A 12,500-nucleotide genomic window follows, 5' to 3' on the forward strand; every position below is an offset into this window, starting at 1 on the left:
AATGCAATGCTGTTACACAGTAAAAACCCAAATCCATTGCCATGGCCCCATTATGCACAACATTTGCTGTGTTAAATCAAACTGGATTAAAATAATTGGTTTGTTACCTATTTGAGATTGTTGCCTCAGTGTGAGGTCTGCAGTAAGATGAAGGAAACCAACCCCGCCTAAAAACAAGTAAAACAAATTATTAACAATCTCACCTGGAAAACATTTGATAGGAGTTGGGGATATAAACACCACAGTGTATTCAGACAATTCTTAGATGAACGTTTGAAAAATGTTATTACACAGTTGTATAAATAACACACTTAAAAGAGTAGAAGACTTAGAAAATAAGTAATTCTTTGGGTGAACTACTCCTTTAAATGTATCAGACACAGTTTCATGTTATACATTTGTTTTGGTGACACAAAGAAACCACCTCAATCCCAGACCATTTAAAAAAAAAAACATTTCCAGAGAGAGTCAAAACTTTCCAACAGCAAATGAATGGCACATAATTGCAGAAAAAGGAGATACACCTACAGTATAAGGTTCCCATTTCTAGATTCATTAAATAAGAATGATAGACAGAAAAGTCTATAAGCATTCAAAAGCAATTTCCATCTACAGTACCACTGTGGAAGAGAAGGTGAGCTGGAGAGTAGTCACTCAGGCTTCACAGATTAACACTGCTGCAATTGTTGCTAGAAAGGTGCGCTCAGTATAGCACAAATCTCCACCAGGAGGCATTCCCTAATAATGACAATAATAGCAGTGTATGCAATTAAATTACTACCTAGAGCCATAAAGCCATAGAGGCATGTGATCGATCTAACATCATCCCTACTGTCTTACACCCTCTCTCTTTAATGCACATTCTTGTGTACCTCTCTCCATCTTCCTGTCAGATTACAGTAAATGATAATCTGACTGTCATTATGTTTGTATCACTAGTCAGTTAAAGATTGCCATTTGAAATTGTATGTGTCTGGTCTCCCTGGACCACTTTTGCTTTGTGAGTATTTTGTGAGAGAAAGACAGGCAACTCAAGGCAGTGGTCAGTGTAATTGGCTAGTAAGTAGTGGGACGCGTATCCCATAGCCTGTCTCTGCAAACACACACACACACACACACACACACACACACTCACTCACTCACTCACTCACTCACTCACTCACTCACTCACTCACTCACTCACTCACTCACTCACTCACTCACTCACTCACTCACTCACTCACTCACTCACTCACTCACTCACTCACTCACTCACTCACTCACTCACTCACTCACTCACTCACTCACACACACACACACACACACACACACACACACACACACACACACACACACACACACACACACACACACACAGACAGACAGACAGACAGACACAGACAGACACATAGGGGTAAATGCATGAATGTCCTGGAGGAGATTAACAAGTTCAGGCCCTCTGTTGTAATTGCTCAATTGCAAAAACATAGCCAAGACCAGTTGCGCAATGTCCTTGCCCGACAATACCAGAAAAACAAAGCAGGTGAGTGTGATTTAGTATCTGATTCTTTTATTCTGTGGCTGTTCGCCTGAATCACAGCTTCTGAATGCAGGTGTGGTTTTGAGCAAATTACTTTGTCCCCGGCTGACATTTTCAATTTCCTGTGGAGCTTTCTTTATCATCACTTATGATAACTTGTCAGAGTAAAAAGTAAACCAATCACATGCCACAGTGTGAGTTATAAAAGAGAGAGAGAGAGAGAGAGAGAGAGAGAGAGAGAGAGAGAGAGAGAGAGAGAGAGAGAGAGAGAGAGAGAGAGAGAGAGAGAGAGAGAGAGAGAGAGAGAGAGAGGCCAACCTCTCTTCAGTAGAGATGGGATTTTCTTGGGAGTTCTTGCATGTTTGATAAATGGTGTTACTCGTTTCAGCAGGTCATCTAACCACATAGCACACATTCTAAGATAAGAGAAAATCATCCACTCACCTTCCTACTCCGATTTATAGGACAAATGTACCATCACCTTTTCCTCCTTTTATTTTAATTATTGCTAAATAAATACACTTGTTGTGGCATATATTTCTGCACAGATTTCTGCGCAATTTATATTGAGTATTCTGACAACGGGACAAGTTTGCCAATCATTAGTATATGTAAAGATTGTTATATGCAGCCTAATTTAGGGAGAGAGAGAGAGAGCGAGAGAGAGAGAGAGAGAGAGAGAGAGAGAGAGAGAGAGAGAGAGAGAGAGAGAGGAAGTGACAGAGAAAAGTGCATGTGAGACAGAGAGAAAGCGACAGAGGGAAACCGATGCAAGGCGAGAGAGAGAGAGACATAAGCTACAGTATCGAGAGTATGCACACGACAAAGGAAAGGACAGAGAGCGAGAGTGAGCAGACGTCGTTGCCTGATTTATACTTGGTTTGCGTGCCGTGTTGCACACTGGAAATAGACAATCTACAAGCTCACGACACGTTGCAGCACGACACATTGTGATCTTGTAAATCGGCTATTTTCAGTTTGAGACGCGAGTGCACAACTATGTATAAATCACCCTCTGACTGTCATGTCAGACATACCTGACGTGCTGTGTGTTTTCCACTCATGATGTATTAGTGCGGCGAAATATTAACAAACACAAGGCCAGAACTAGTATTGCAACTTCAGAAATGTGAAATATTCCCATATGTATGCAGTTGCACGTCTGCCAGAAGGAAAGTACATTTCATCATGAGGGTGGGTGGAAGGATGACACAAATTTCCTGAATTTCTGGAGCTGTAGTGGTACATAAACCACGTGGCCACAATTGTGTTCTATAATAGAGCTTTTTCAACTCTTTGTAATGCAAGTTATTAGGGGTGTGCCGATATATCGTCCCGCTATATATCGCGATACGTTTTCGTGACGATATGTATCGTTTTGGCGTTTTTGAAAAAAATAAATAACAATAATAATAATGCAAAAACAGAAGTATTTGTTTGCATTTGCTTTTTCCCCCCCAATATATTTTCATAAGCTTTTCCCCCCCCCCATATATTGTCATAATAAAAAAGTGCCATATATCGTATCGTATATATATCGTGAGCCCAATATCGTGTATCGTATCGTGAAATTATCGTATCGGCACACCCCTAAAAGTTATAGAAATCTACAGCTCTACGGCCATAAACATATTGGTGTGTCATAATAACAATGGACGGATATCATTACCTACTCTTCTTAGGGCTGGTTATAAAACTACAAGTCAATAAACCGTACTGTTGCACCCTATCATAATCGGCATGAGCACATATTTTGGCATGAGTTTTGGCATTACCAGAAACAATTACTGATATCAGTGAGAATTACGTAATTAAGTAAAAAAAAACTCACTGTTTTGTCCTCTCCAGCTCGCCGTACAGCCAACCATCCTTCTCTTCCTGGATGAGCAAGATGATGATATCCCCGTCATCGAAGCTGAGCAACGTGTCGTTGTTGCCAGCTGTGTGGGGAAAGATTGTCCGAACCCGGGGTTTCCGGCTGTAGTTGAGGCCAGAAGACTGGGAGACAGACCTGGACATACTGCCCTCTCCAATACTGCCCTGGTCTGGAGGAGAAAGGAAAGTACATACAGTAAGAGACATGGATACCGTTCCCTGCACATAGATATTTTCATCAGCTTATAAGAAGGGCAACAGGATGAATACCGGTAGCCATCATATACAGTACGTAAAGAACAAGACATTTTTTAATTAGAAATGATCCTATTGTAAATGTTCCTCTATCTAGCAGAGAGAAAAATAAAGGTCTGTCCAAGACTGATAACTAAATAATAACTTTAACGATAATTATGTGAGCGTCCACTCTGATGAACGATAACGTTCTGTAAACAGTGGCACCAAGCACACGCTGAGCAGTCCAGCTGTGCTGGAGCCCACACACAGTGGCAGAGAGAGAGAGAGAGAGAGAGAGAGAGAGAGAGAGAGAGAGAGAGAGAGAAAGAGAGAGAGAGAGAGATCTCCGCCTACGTGGTGTTGAAAGACACATAGATAATCTAACTATTATGTCTAAAAGAAAACTGCATAAAAGTGTCTTATATTAGACGCTGTGTTTTACCGTACCTGAGTTATGGTCTGAGGAGGAGGTGATACTGAGAGGGGACCTGGGCTCTGGGTTGAACATGTTGGCCAGAGGACTGATCTGTGCTTTTAGCTGGGGCGCTGGAGGAGGCACCGCAGACTCCAGGTTGTTGTTCTGAGGAGATTACAAGGACATGGATTACATACATGGGCTGTCAGGAGGGCCTGGTGGGTCATGGACCGTACCATGACCGGAAGGTCACGGGTTCAGCCAGTGTCCATCAGAGAGACAGCGTCTTACGCAAATCATTGTTTGGAATTCATCATGATTTTGAGCAAAAATTGTTTATTTCGCCCTCTTATCAATTTCCTTTCATTTAACATCTGCTGTTGCTGGAAGACGTTAACATTGTTAGCATAAAATGAAGATATAATGCTTGACTGATTTTGGCCCCAAAATCAGAGACCATTAATCATGCTTATTGCGATCGCCATCTGTCCAAAATATCAACATTTTTGTTTAGGCCAAAATCATGCAGTCCCAGTAAACTGAAATAGTAATCCTTCAAAAGAGCAATTTTTACCAAATTTGAGAGTATGTGGCTACGTGCACTGTAGATCAAAATAAATAATGGTCAGAAATGCATTAGCAACAGTGAAGCGCTTATCAATGCAAAGGTGTTCACACAATCATTAATATGATTAGCGTTGATTGCCTCATGTACAGCAATAAACAACAGAGGCCATGCGGTAATAGCCAGAGGACTTTAACAACCACAGCACAGGGTATTTAACCTGCATGTTCCCCCCACAGTAGCCTTGTCAGTAAGACAGCTGAACATGTCGTAATTTTTACCTCAGATAAACAACCGTAAATAACTAAGGCAACCCAAGATAATACATATCTCATCCACTTGGTAGAGGAGAGGAGAGGAGAGGAGAACACTTACCCTGTTGTAGCGTTCGACAAAAGGCAAGTTTTCTGGGCTGTTGGACACTGGGGTGGGCAGCCTTTCTATCATGGCCATCACCGTGTCGGGGACCTTGGTGGCATCGCTGCACTTGTCCTGCCAGCTGGGCAGCTTAACCGCCAGCATCTCTCTGGCCTGAAGAGAGACATGTATATAGAAGAAAATGTTTTATTTTTTTATTTTTGTTGTTATTTGAAGAGGTGCTGGTGCCGCAGTCATACAATAATGACTTAAACTTTAAGTCTTAATGGACTATACCGGTGGTCACAGTGGTTCCCAAACAGTGGTGAGCTGTAAAACCTATATTAAATGACTGATGATTACTTTCTTTGTGCGCATCACTGCTGAGCATTTGAAAGTAGAATGTGGTTTTCAAGTAAGCCACTGGTTTTGAGATAGGTAATAAATGGCTTATGTTTCGTACGATATATGATTGAAGCTGTGAATAGATCCTTTTGTGACTTGATGTGAAAACCTTAAACCTTATGAGCACAAACTGAGGCAGAACAACACTGACCTTCTCGTGGAAAGTGGAGGTCTGGTATGAGAACATGCAGTGTTTGTCCACCAGGAAACAGAAGCGTCTCTTCTCCTCCAGTAGGGCCTCCCTGCAGCCATCCGCGATGAATTTCTGCATGTCCACCTGGCGTGACGAGATGGTCTCCACGTACTACAGGCAAAGGTTGAAAGATCAACAAAGAGGTCAGAATGGATTTGATTTTGAATTTATAATGCCTCCGCTTTCTATCAATGTGTTGATGTGTCGATAATACTTTATTGTCAGTTCACACTGAAATTTGTCTTGCGACCCAGCAGCCATGTATGCAACAATAAACAGTACACACATGTGACATGACACAAGAAAACAAAACAAAATACATACATAAAGACATACAAAGACAAGAGCAATGTCCACCTCTCAGCCTACCCCTGGCCTATAACTCCTGATTAAGCCTCAATGTCGTCTGATGGACAAAGGACCTCTTCAGTTTGACCTTATTGTATGTAGGAACACTAGCTACAGACAGACATCCATACCAGGTCGTACTACAGTACTGAAGAACACTCATAATAACAGAAGTGAAAAACAAAAGAAGAATCTGTCTACTAGCAAGGAAATAGGAAATAAGGAAATAATCAAGTATGCTGACGACGCGACGATGATGATCAACAATAATGACAGACTCACTGACACTATGGTGCCAGATGAACAAACTCACTCTCAACGTAAACAACGCTATGGAGCTAATCATGGAATTTAGGAGGCAGAGGAGAGAGCACGCCCTATTCACATAGGCGGCGCAGCAGTGGAATGGGTTAGTGATTTCAAGTTCCTTTCAACTGCCTCCGTTGCCTGAAGAAATTCGGGGTCAGCCCTCGCATCCTCATTGCATGGAATTGAGTGGCACCACCACCTGGTATAGGAACTTCACCACGATTATGTTTTCTACCTGCATGAGAAGCATTTCTGCCTTCTGTAGTGCCACCTATCCATTGGAAAAAATATATACAGTATCATGCACCTTATGTATCTATATTGGACTTTGTTGTTTGATTTGTCTGTGCCTTCCTGTCATCAACCTGTTCTGTATTCTGCGTTCCTTTCCTCTCTAGCCTCTCTTCCCTATTCTAACTCTTTATGTGACCGCAATATGATGAGCTTGCACAAAAAAAAAAGCACTCTTTTACACTTGCAAGCAGCAATAGTGTGATGTGACAATAAAGTTGATTCTGAATTCTGCTCCCTGTCCGTTTGCCTTCTATTTTCATCCTGCCACACACCCACCATGCCCCTCAACCCACGCCACCACCCCCCCACCCCCCTGCCCACCCCGAACCTCGCTCCAGCTTTCCCCAGGTAGTCATGGTGACGGGAAAGGACTCTGTCTCTTGGGTCTCTGGTTTCGTGGGGGTGTCACTGACCTTCCTCTTAACACCAGGGCTCACTCTCTATTATGTCTCTGTCTGTCTCTCTATTTCTTTCTGTCTTTTGTCTCTCCCTCTCTCTCTCTCTCTCTCTCCCTCTCTCTCTCAATGATTCCCGTTGGTCTCTGCCTCTCACTTCCTTTGGCTCTTTGTGCGTCTGTTTCTCCCTGTTGAGAGTCACGAAGCACAGACCACCGTTTTCTCATTTCCACTGCAAACACCTGCATGGTCATGATCTCTGCGATAGGTTAGCCCAGCAGACAGATAGAACCGAGCTCAATGTTTGAAGTTCCCTAAAGCCCTACACGATTACCAGGCCCTCTCTCCCTCTCTCCATCTCTCTGCCTCTCAGTCTCAATTCACTTCACTTCAACTGGGTTTATTGGCATGGGAAACGCATGTTTATCTTGACAAAGCGTGTGAAATAAAAACAAAAATGTATGTACAATTAAATAAATGAGCCTATTAGAATAAAGAAATGCAAACAGAGCTATGTAACATTTCAACATTGCCATCAAAAATACTAGGTTAAATTAACGACTTTCGGCACACATTTTAAAACTTAAAAGAAACGAAAGGAAAATTGAGCTTTTTCAAATGTATTTATCTGCTCTGTTTGTACAGTATATGTACAGTACGTCTATGTACAGAACACACAGATGATTGACAGTCTTAATGGTGGTCTCAGCTGCTCACAAATGTTGCTGCTGTGTTGGCACATTTGCTGTACTTCACCCAGTAGATATGGGAGTTTTTTGTTACCAGAGGTTCGGGCCGCTATAATGGCGCCACACCTACGCCGACCGATATGCCTGAGTCATAGTGTCGGACGATATGTCAGATAAACTTGTATTACAATCACTAGTTTTATCAACTCTTGATTTTTGCCCAATTTGGTCCAGTGCTTAAAAAAACGATTTGGACAAACTTCAGCTCACAGGGCAGCACGCCTTGCTCTCCGCTGCTCTGTGAGGACGAGTGTTGAGTGGATGCATGCTGCACTGTCTTGGATGAGAGTGGATCAAAGGTTGGATGTGGCTTGTGGCCTTGTGACATTTCTGTTTAACATCTGCCATACTGGTAAACCTGCACATTAAGTTGTTACAGATACAACCCACCAATACTAGACATGGCTATGCCACCAGACAGGCTATAGGTGTTCACTTTACTCTGCCTTTAACAAGAACTAATGTGCTTAAGAGAATGAACTAATGTGCTTAAGAGAATGCAAGAGAACAGTAATGTATAGAGCCGTAACACATTGGAATGGGCTCCCGCCGCATATAATAAGGATAGGCAATAAATGAAAGGAAGCAGTTGAGTAGTAAAGAAGTTATGTTTAGTTAGCTTGTTTAATGTTTGAACTGTGTGTAATTGGATATACAGTTTTTTGTTTGTACATGGATGCATATAATTTCTTGGTTTGACCACCAGAGAGTGTATGTAATCATTTATAGAATCTTAGTGGAGTTATGTGAAGACCGAAATCTTCTTTTTTGTTGTTTTGTTTTGTTTTGTTTTGTTTTGTTTTAACTATGTAATGGTGGAATTCCATTGTATTATGTTTTAATTTGATTGTGAAGTGTGAATGTTTGGACCCCAGGAAGAGAGCCTTCACTGCGGTGGGGACTAATGGGGATCCCTATTAAAAACAAAACAAAAAAAACAATACCTGTGTCCCTTTTATGTCCATGGAGTTCCCTGATGTCATAAGTATATGCCCATACCCTGTATATTGGCATGTCCATAACTGGATATCCATATATGCCCATATATGGGCATATCAGGTTTGTTTATGGTTATGTCTGAGTCATAGTGACGTGCCTATATATGAGTGTCTCATTTTTTTTTATGTCTGGGTCATAGTGACATGCCTATATACGGGCGTAAAGGGTTTGTTTATGGTTATGTCTGAGTCAGAGCGGTCGTGGTCCTGCCTATGGGGTTTGTTTACGTTGGCCCACGGCCCGGGTCCTCCCTTAAGCCAATTTTAATATAGGATTAGTCATGCTTTCAAACTCTTTCTGGGTGTTTGTAATCCCCCCCCCCCCCCTCTCTCTCTCTCTCTCTCCCTGTCTCCCCCTTCTCTCTCTCTCTCTCTGCCTCTACCTCCCTCTCTCCCCCTCCTTTGGTCCACAGGTGTCATTTTCATCGGACAATGAGAGACCATTGACACCTGTGAGAGGGAGGGGCCTGAGTGTCAGCTCCCCTCTACACAGCAACATGCAGGCTTATTAAAGCTCCACCCAGACAAGGAGACTCTTTTTTCAAAGGGAGTGCCATTCAAGTGCTAAGATAAACACTGATACTGATATTAGCAACAGAGGGAGAAAAGAAAGAGAAGAAGAGGGTAGTTGGAGGGAGGGAGAGAGGGAGGGAGGGAGGGAGAGAGGGAGGGAGGGAAGGGGAGAGCGAAGGGGAAAGGAAAAGAGACAGAGAAAGTGCGAGGGAGAGAAAGGGGGGGAAATACAGTGAAAGAAAGACACAAAGAGATAGAAATACAGACAATTGACCAGATTCACACCGGTTAGGTTTGGGAGGATGCCAAACCCATCAGGGTTGACGCTGTGTGAACATGGTCAATAACACAGAGTGCTGCACAGAAACATCCAGGATAAATGCATATCTAAATATATCTAAATGCACAGCCCATGACGGATGCTTTTATGTTTTCCACTCAAGGAAATGGTTTTACTCAGTGATTCTCTAAAAAAAAACGGCCTCTGTTACTCATCACAATGGCGCCATGGGGGTCAATAAAATACAACAAGAGAGAGATTGGAGTTATTACTCAGACAGCCATGTCACACACACTGACTCCATCGCTCATCTTGTCACAATGATTTATGAAGGATTTCTATGTCTGAGGTGTCAGACTATTCGGTTCCTGTCCTTGTTACTGGACAACAGGAGAGAATAAAGACAGCCTATACCGTACATCAATTCTGAAAAGGTCCAAGTACACATATCACTCCCTCACAGCAAGTAAGGACACTTTGACAGGACACATGTCTGTTGATGGACACATTAAACTTAGTAACACAAAATCAAAATAGTAATAATATAATAATACACTTTATTTGTATAACACTTTTCTTAACAGTGTTGCAAAGTGCAAAAAACAATGATCAAATGGTTACCAAATGGTTACCCCCCACTATGACATAAGACCGAAATGGCCACCATGTGAATATGGCCAATGGACTCTTCCGTGGACTGAACTTGTGTCCTTTCAGTTATCGTATGTTATGCCACCCTGCCAGCCACTAAAGACAGTCTAAAGAGTCTAAATCTATGAAAGCAAGCACTATGATAACGCTAGCCAGCAAAATACTTCAAAGTCAACCGTGTGTATGTTGTTCACTCGACAGTGAGTCTCCATCACAATTAGCTTGCAACACTGAAACCATCAGACCCTCCATTTGGAAAAGATTAAAGCCACTTTGCCCTCGCCCAATCAGCCTGGATCTTATCAGTCTTGCGGTGCCTGTGTTTACAAGTGCATGTGAGTACGTCCATGCATGTACTGTATTTGTGTACATTTGTGCAGTGTGTGTGTGTGTGTGTGTGTGTGTGTGTGTGTGTGTGTGTGTGTGTGTGTGCCTTCAGCAAATATCTGCAGTGAGCCAAAATGCTATGGATTTACTCCATTTAACACAAACAAAAAGAATCTATCGACGGCTTAAGGCGTGGAGTCCCCTGAGTCCCCTGCTCCAGTGCGTTCATCTGTCATTGTCCCTTTACTAGTAAATGCTAAGATCGAAAGAGTTTTACCAATGTCACTTCTACAGTATGTCACTTTACTCTTGTAGTGAATGTAAATACATAACGTAGATACCCTTTTATCTATTAGAGATGATCCTTACTTTATGCACCCTATGCACAGCAGCCATATTGCGAAGACATTCACAGGTGTTGCCAATGATACTAATGAAGGCTCTGTTCCATTCTGGTCAAACAGAGTCAGGGTGCTGATATTGTGCATGTTGGCTAACTGGAAACACTCTGCTACACCAGTGGGTCTAAAGTTGGGGTCCAGGGACCCTCATGGGTTTCCAAATGGCCCATTACGGGTGTGTAACTCTGAGAGTGTACAAATGGAACCAAATGGAACCGTAAGGGTCCACTTGGTTCCATTTGTACACTCTCAGAGTTATGAGGGTCGTGGATTGCATGGAACAGAGCCTTCATTAGTATCATTGGTAACACCTGTGAAGGAAGTGATAATATGGCTGCTGTGCATAGAGCCTATAGAGACCATATTCACACGGCGGCCATGTTTCTATGAAGTCAATGAAAGTAGCCACCCCGGGTGGCGGCACTTTCAATGCTAAATTCCAATATGGCCGTTGTGTGAATATGGTCTATTGGGAGGTCTCTCATTGATGGGGGTTGCTTCTGTAAGCATAGCCTTGACACTTGACCTAGTCACTATGATTAGTGACTACCAGTGTGCCTTTAGTATCACAACACACCAGCATAATGAGGAGTTTCAGCAACATGACTACAAATAAATGAACACTTCTTGTTCCTCGCCTCTTCCTTTATTCAATCCGATGGTATGCAAGTGGCAGAAGAGCTGTGTGTCGTTTGGCAATTCTCCATGCCCCAATACTACCTGAGAACTATGCTTGCCAAACTCTTTTCATTGGCAAAAATCCGATGGCACACAACCATCCCCTGCTCAGTTAGAAGATTTAGATGCAGTAAATGAATAGAGTGTGAATTTGTCATCCATAAAATTGGAGTCCTGTGCCCCCATACAAATGATATTGATCCGATCATAGTACATCCATGGACTAATCTCACTGACAGCAGGATGCTGCGTGCTAGATGACACGGCTGCTTTCACACAAACATGCCATTCCCCAGGATTAACCCAGACCTGGAACGCATCTGTGTCACTTTTTGATTTGAGCTAAAAAGAATCATTTTACACTTTGGCTATTAAAAAATAGTGCCGCATAGTGCCGCACTACAAGCTTGTAGATCTGCTATTTTTGAAAAATCGAGAAAATGTGTGCAAATCTTTGAATATATATTGTTTTAAAGCGAACATTTTTAACTAAAATCTTTGCTTCTGGGGGGTCCCTGGAACAAAATATTTTGAGATGGGGGTCGGCGGCCAAATACCTATCATTTTGGGGGTCCTTGACATGAAAAAGTTTGAGCACCGCTGATATAGAAACATACGTTTTTTTCGGAATACTGTTGGTATTTAGAAGACATTTGTAGAATCGGCTTCAGGTCTTAATGGGTTCAAACTAAGTCAGGGTCTCATCTCACCTCCCCTCACCTCACCTCATCTCATCTCATCTCATTTCATAAACATGTTCTAGGATGGTGCACATGGGTCATGGGTGTCTCAGTCAGTGTCCCTCTCTCACCTCGTTCTCTTTGATCTCATACTTGGACGCGTGTTTCCCCTGGCTCTTCCTCCTCAGCGTCTTCAGGTCTTTCTGAGAGCGCTCCAGGGACTCCTGCTTCACCTTGTGTTCTGACTGGTAGCGCTTGAACGTGGCCTATAATGGGGGACATCCAACATCACACTCAGAGAACAGACAACA

At 42.6% G+C, this 12,500-nt stretch overlaps 1 protein-coding gene across 2 annotated transcripts in view; it reads right to left on the reverse strand.

Annotated features, from left to right (window-relative positions):
* Positions 1–12,500, reverse strand: part of baiap2l1a (BAR/IMD domain containing adaptor protein 2 like 1a) — a 33,182-nt gene that overhangs the window by 5,172 nt on the left and 15,510 nt on the right. For both annotated transcript variants that reach the window (XM_084078046.1, XM_084078045.1), the window contains exons 6-11: positions 12,321–12,455; positions 5,525–5,677; positions 4,987–5,142; positions 4,079–4,211; positions 3,351–3,564; positions 108–167 (exon numbers count right to left, since the gene is read on the reverse strand). In XM_084078046.1, coding sequence (XP_083934172.1) covers positions 108–167; positions 3,351–3,564; positions 4,079–4,211; positions 4,987–5,142; positions 5,525–5,677; positions 12,321–12,455 — 851 coding nt within the window. The remainder of the gene's footprint in view (positions 1–107; positions 168–3,350; positions 3,565–4,078; positions 4,212–4,986; positions 5,143–5,524; positions 5,678–12,320; positions 12,456–12,500) is intronic.

Source organism: Gymnoscopelus microlampas (assembly GCF_963454915.1).
Source record: "Gymnoscopelus microlampas genome assembly, chromosome: 14".
Taxonomy (NCBI): domain Eukaryota; kingdom Metazoa; phylum Chordata; class Actinopteri; order Myctophiformes; family Myctophidae; genus Gymnoscopelus; species Gymnoscopelus microlampas.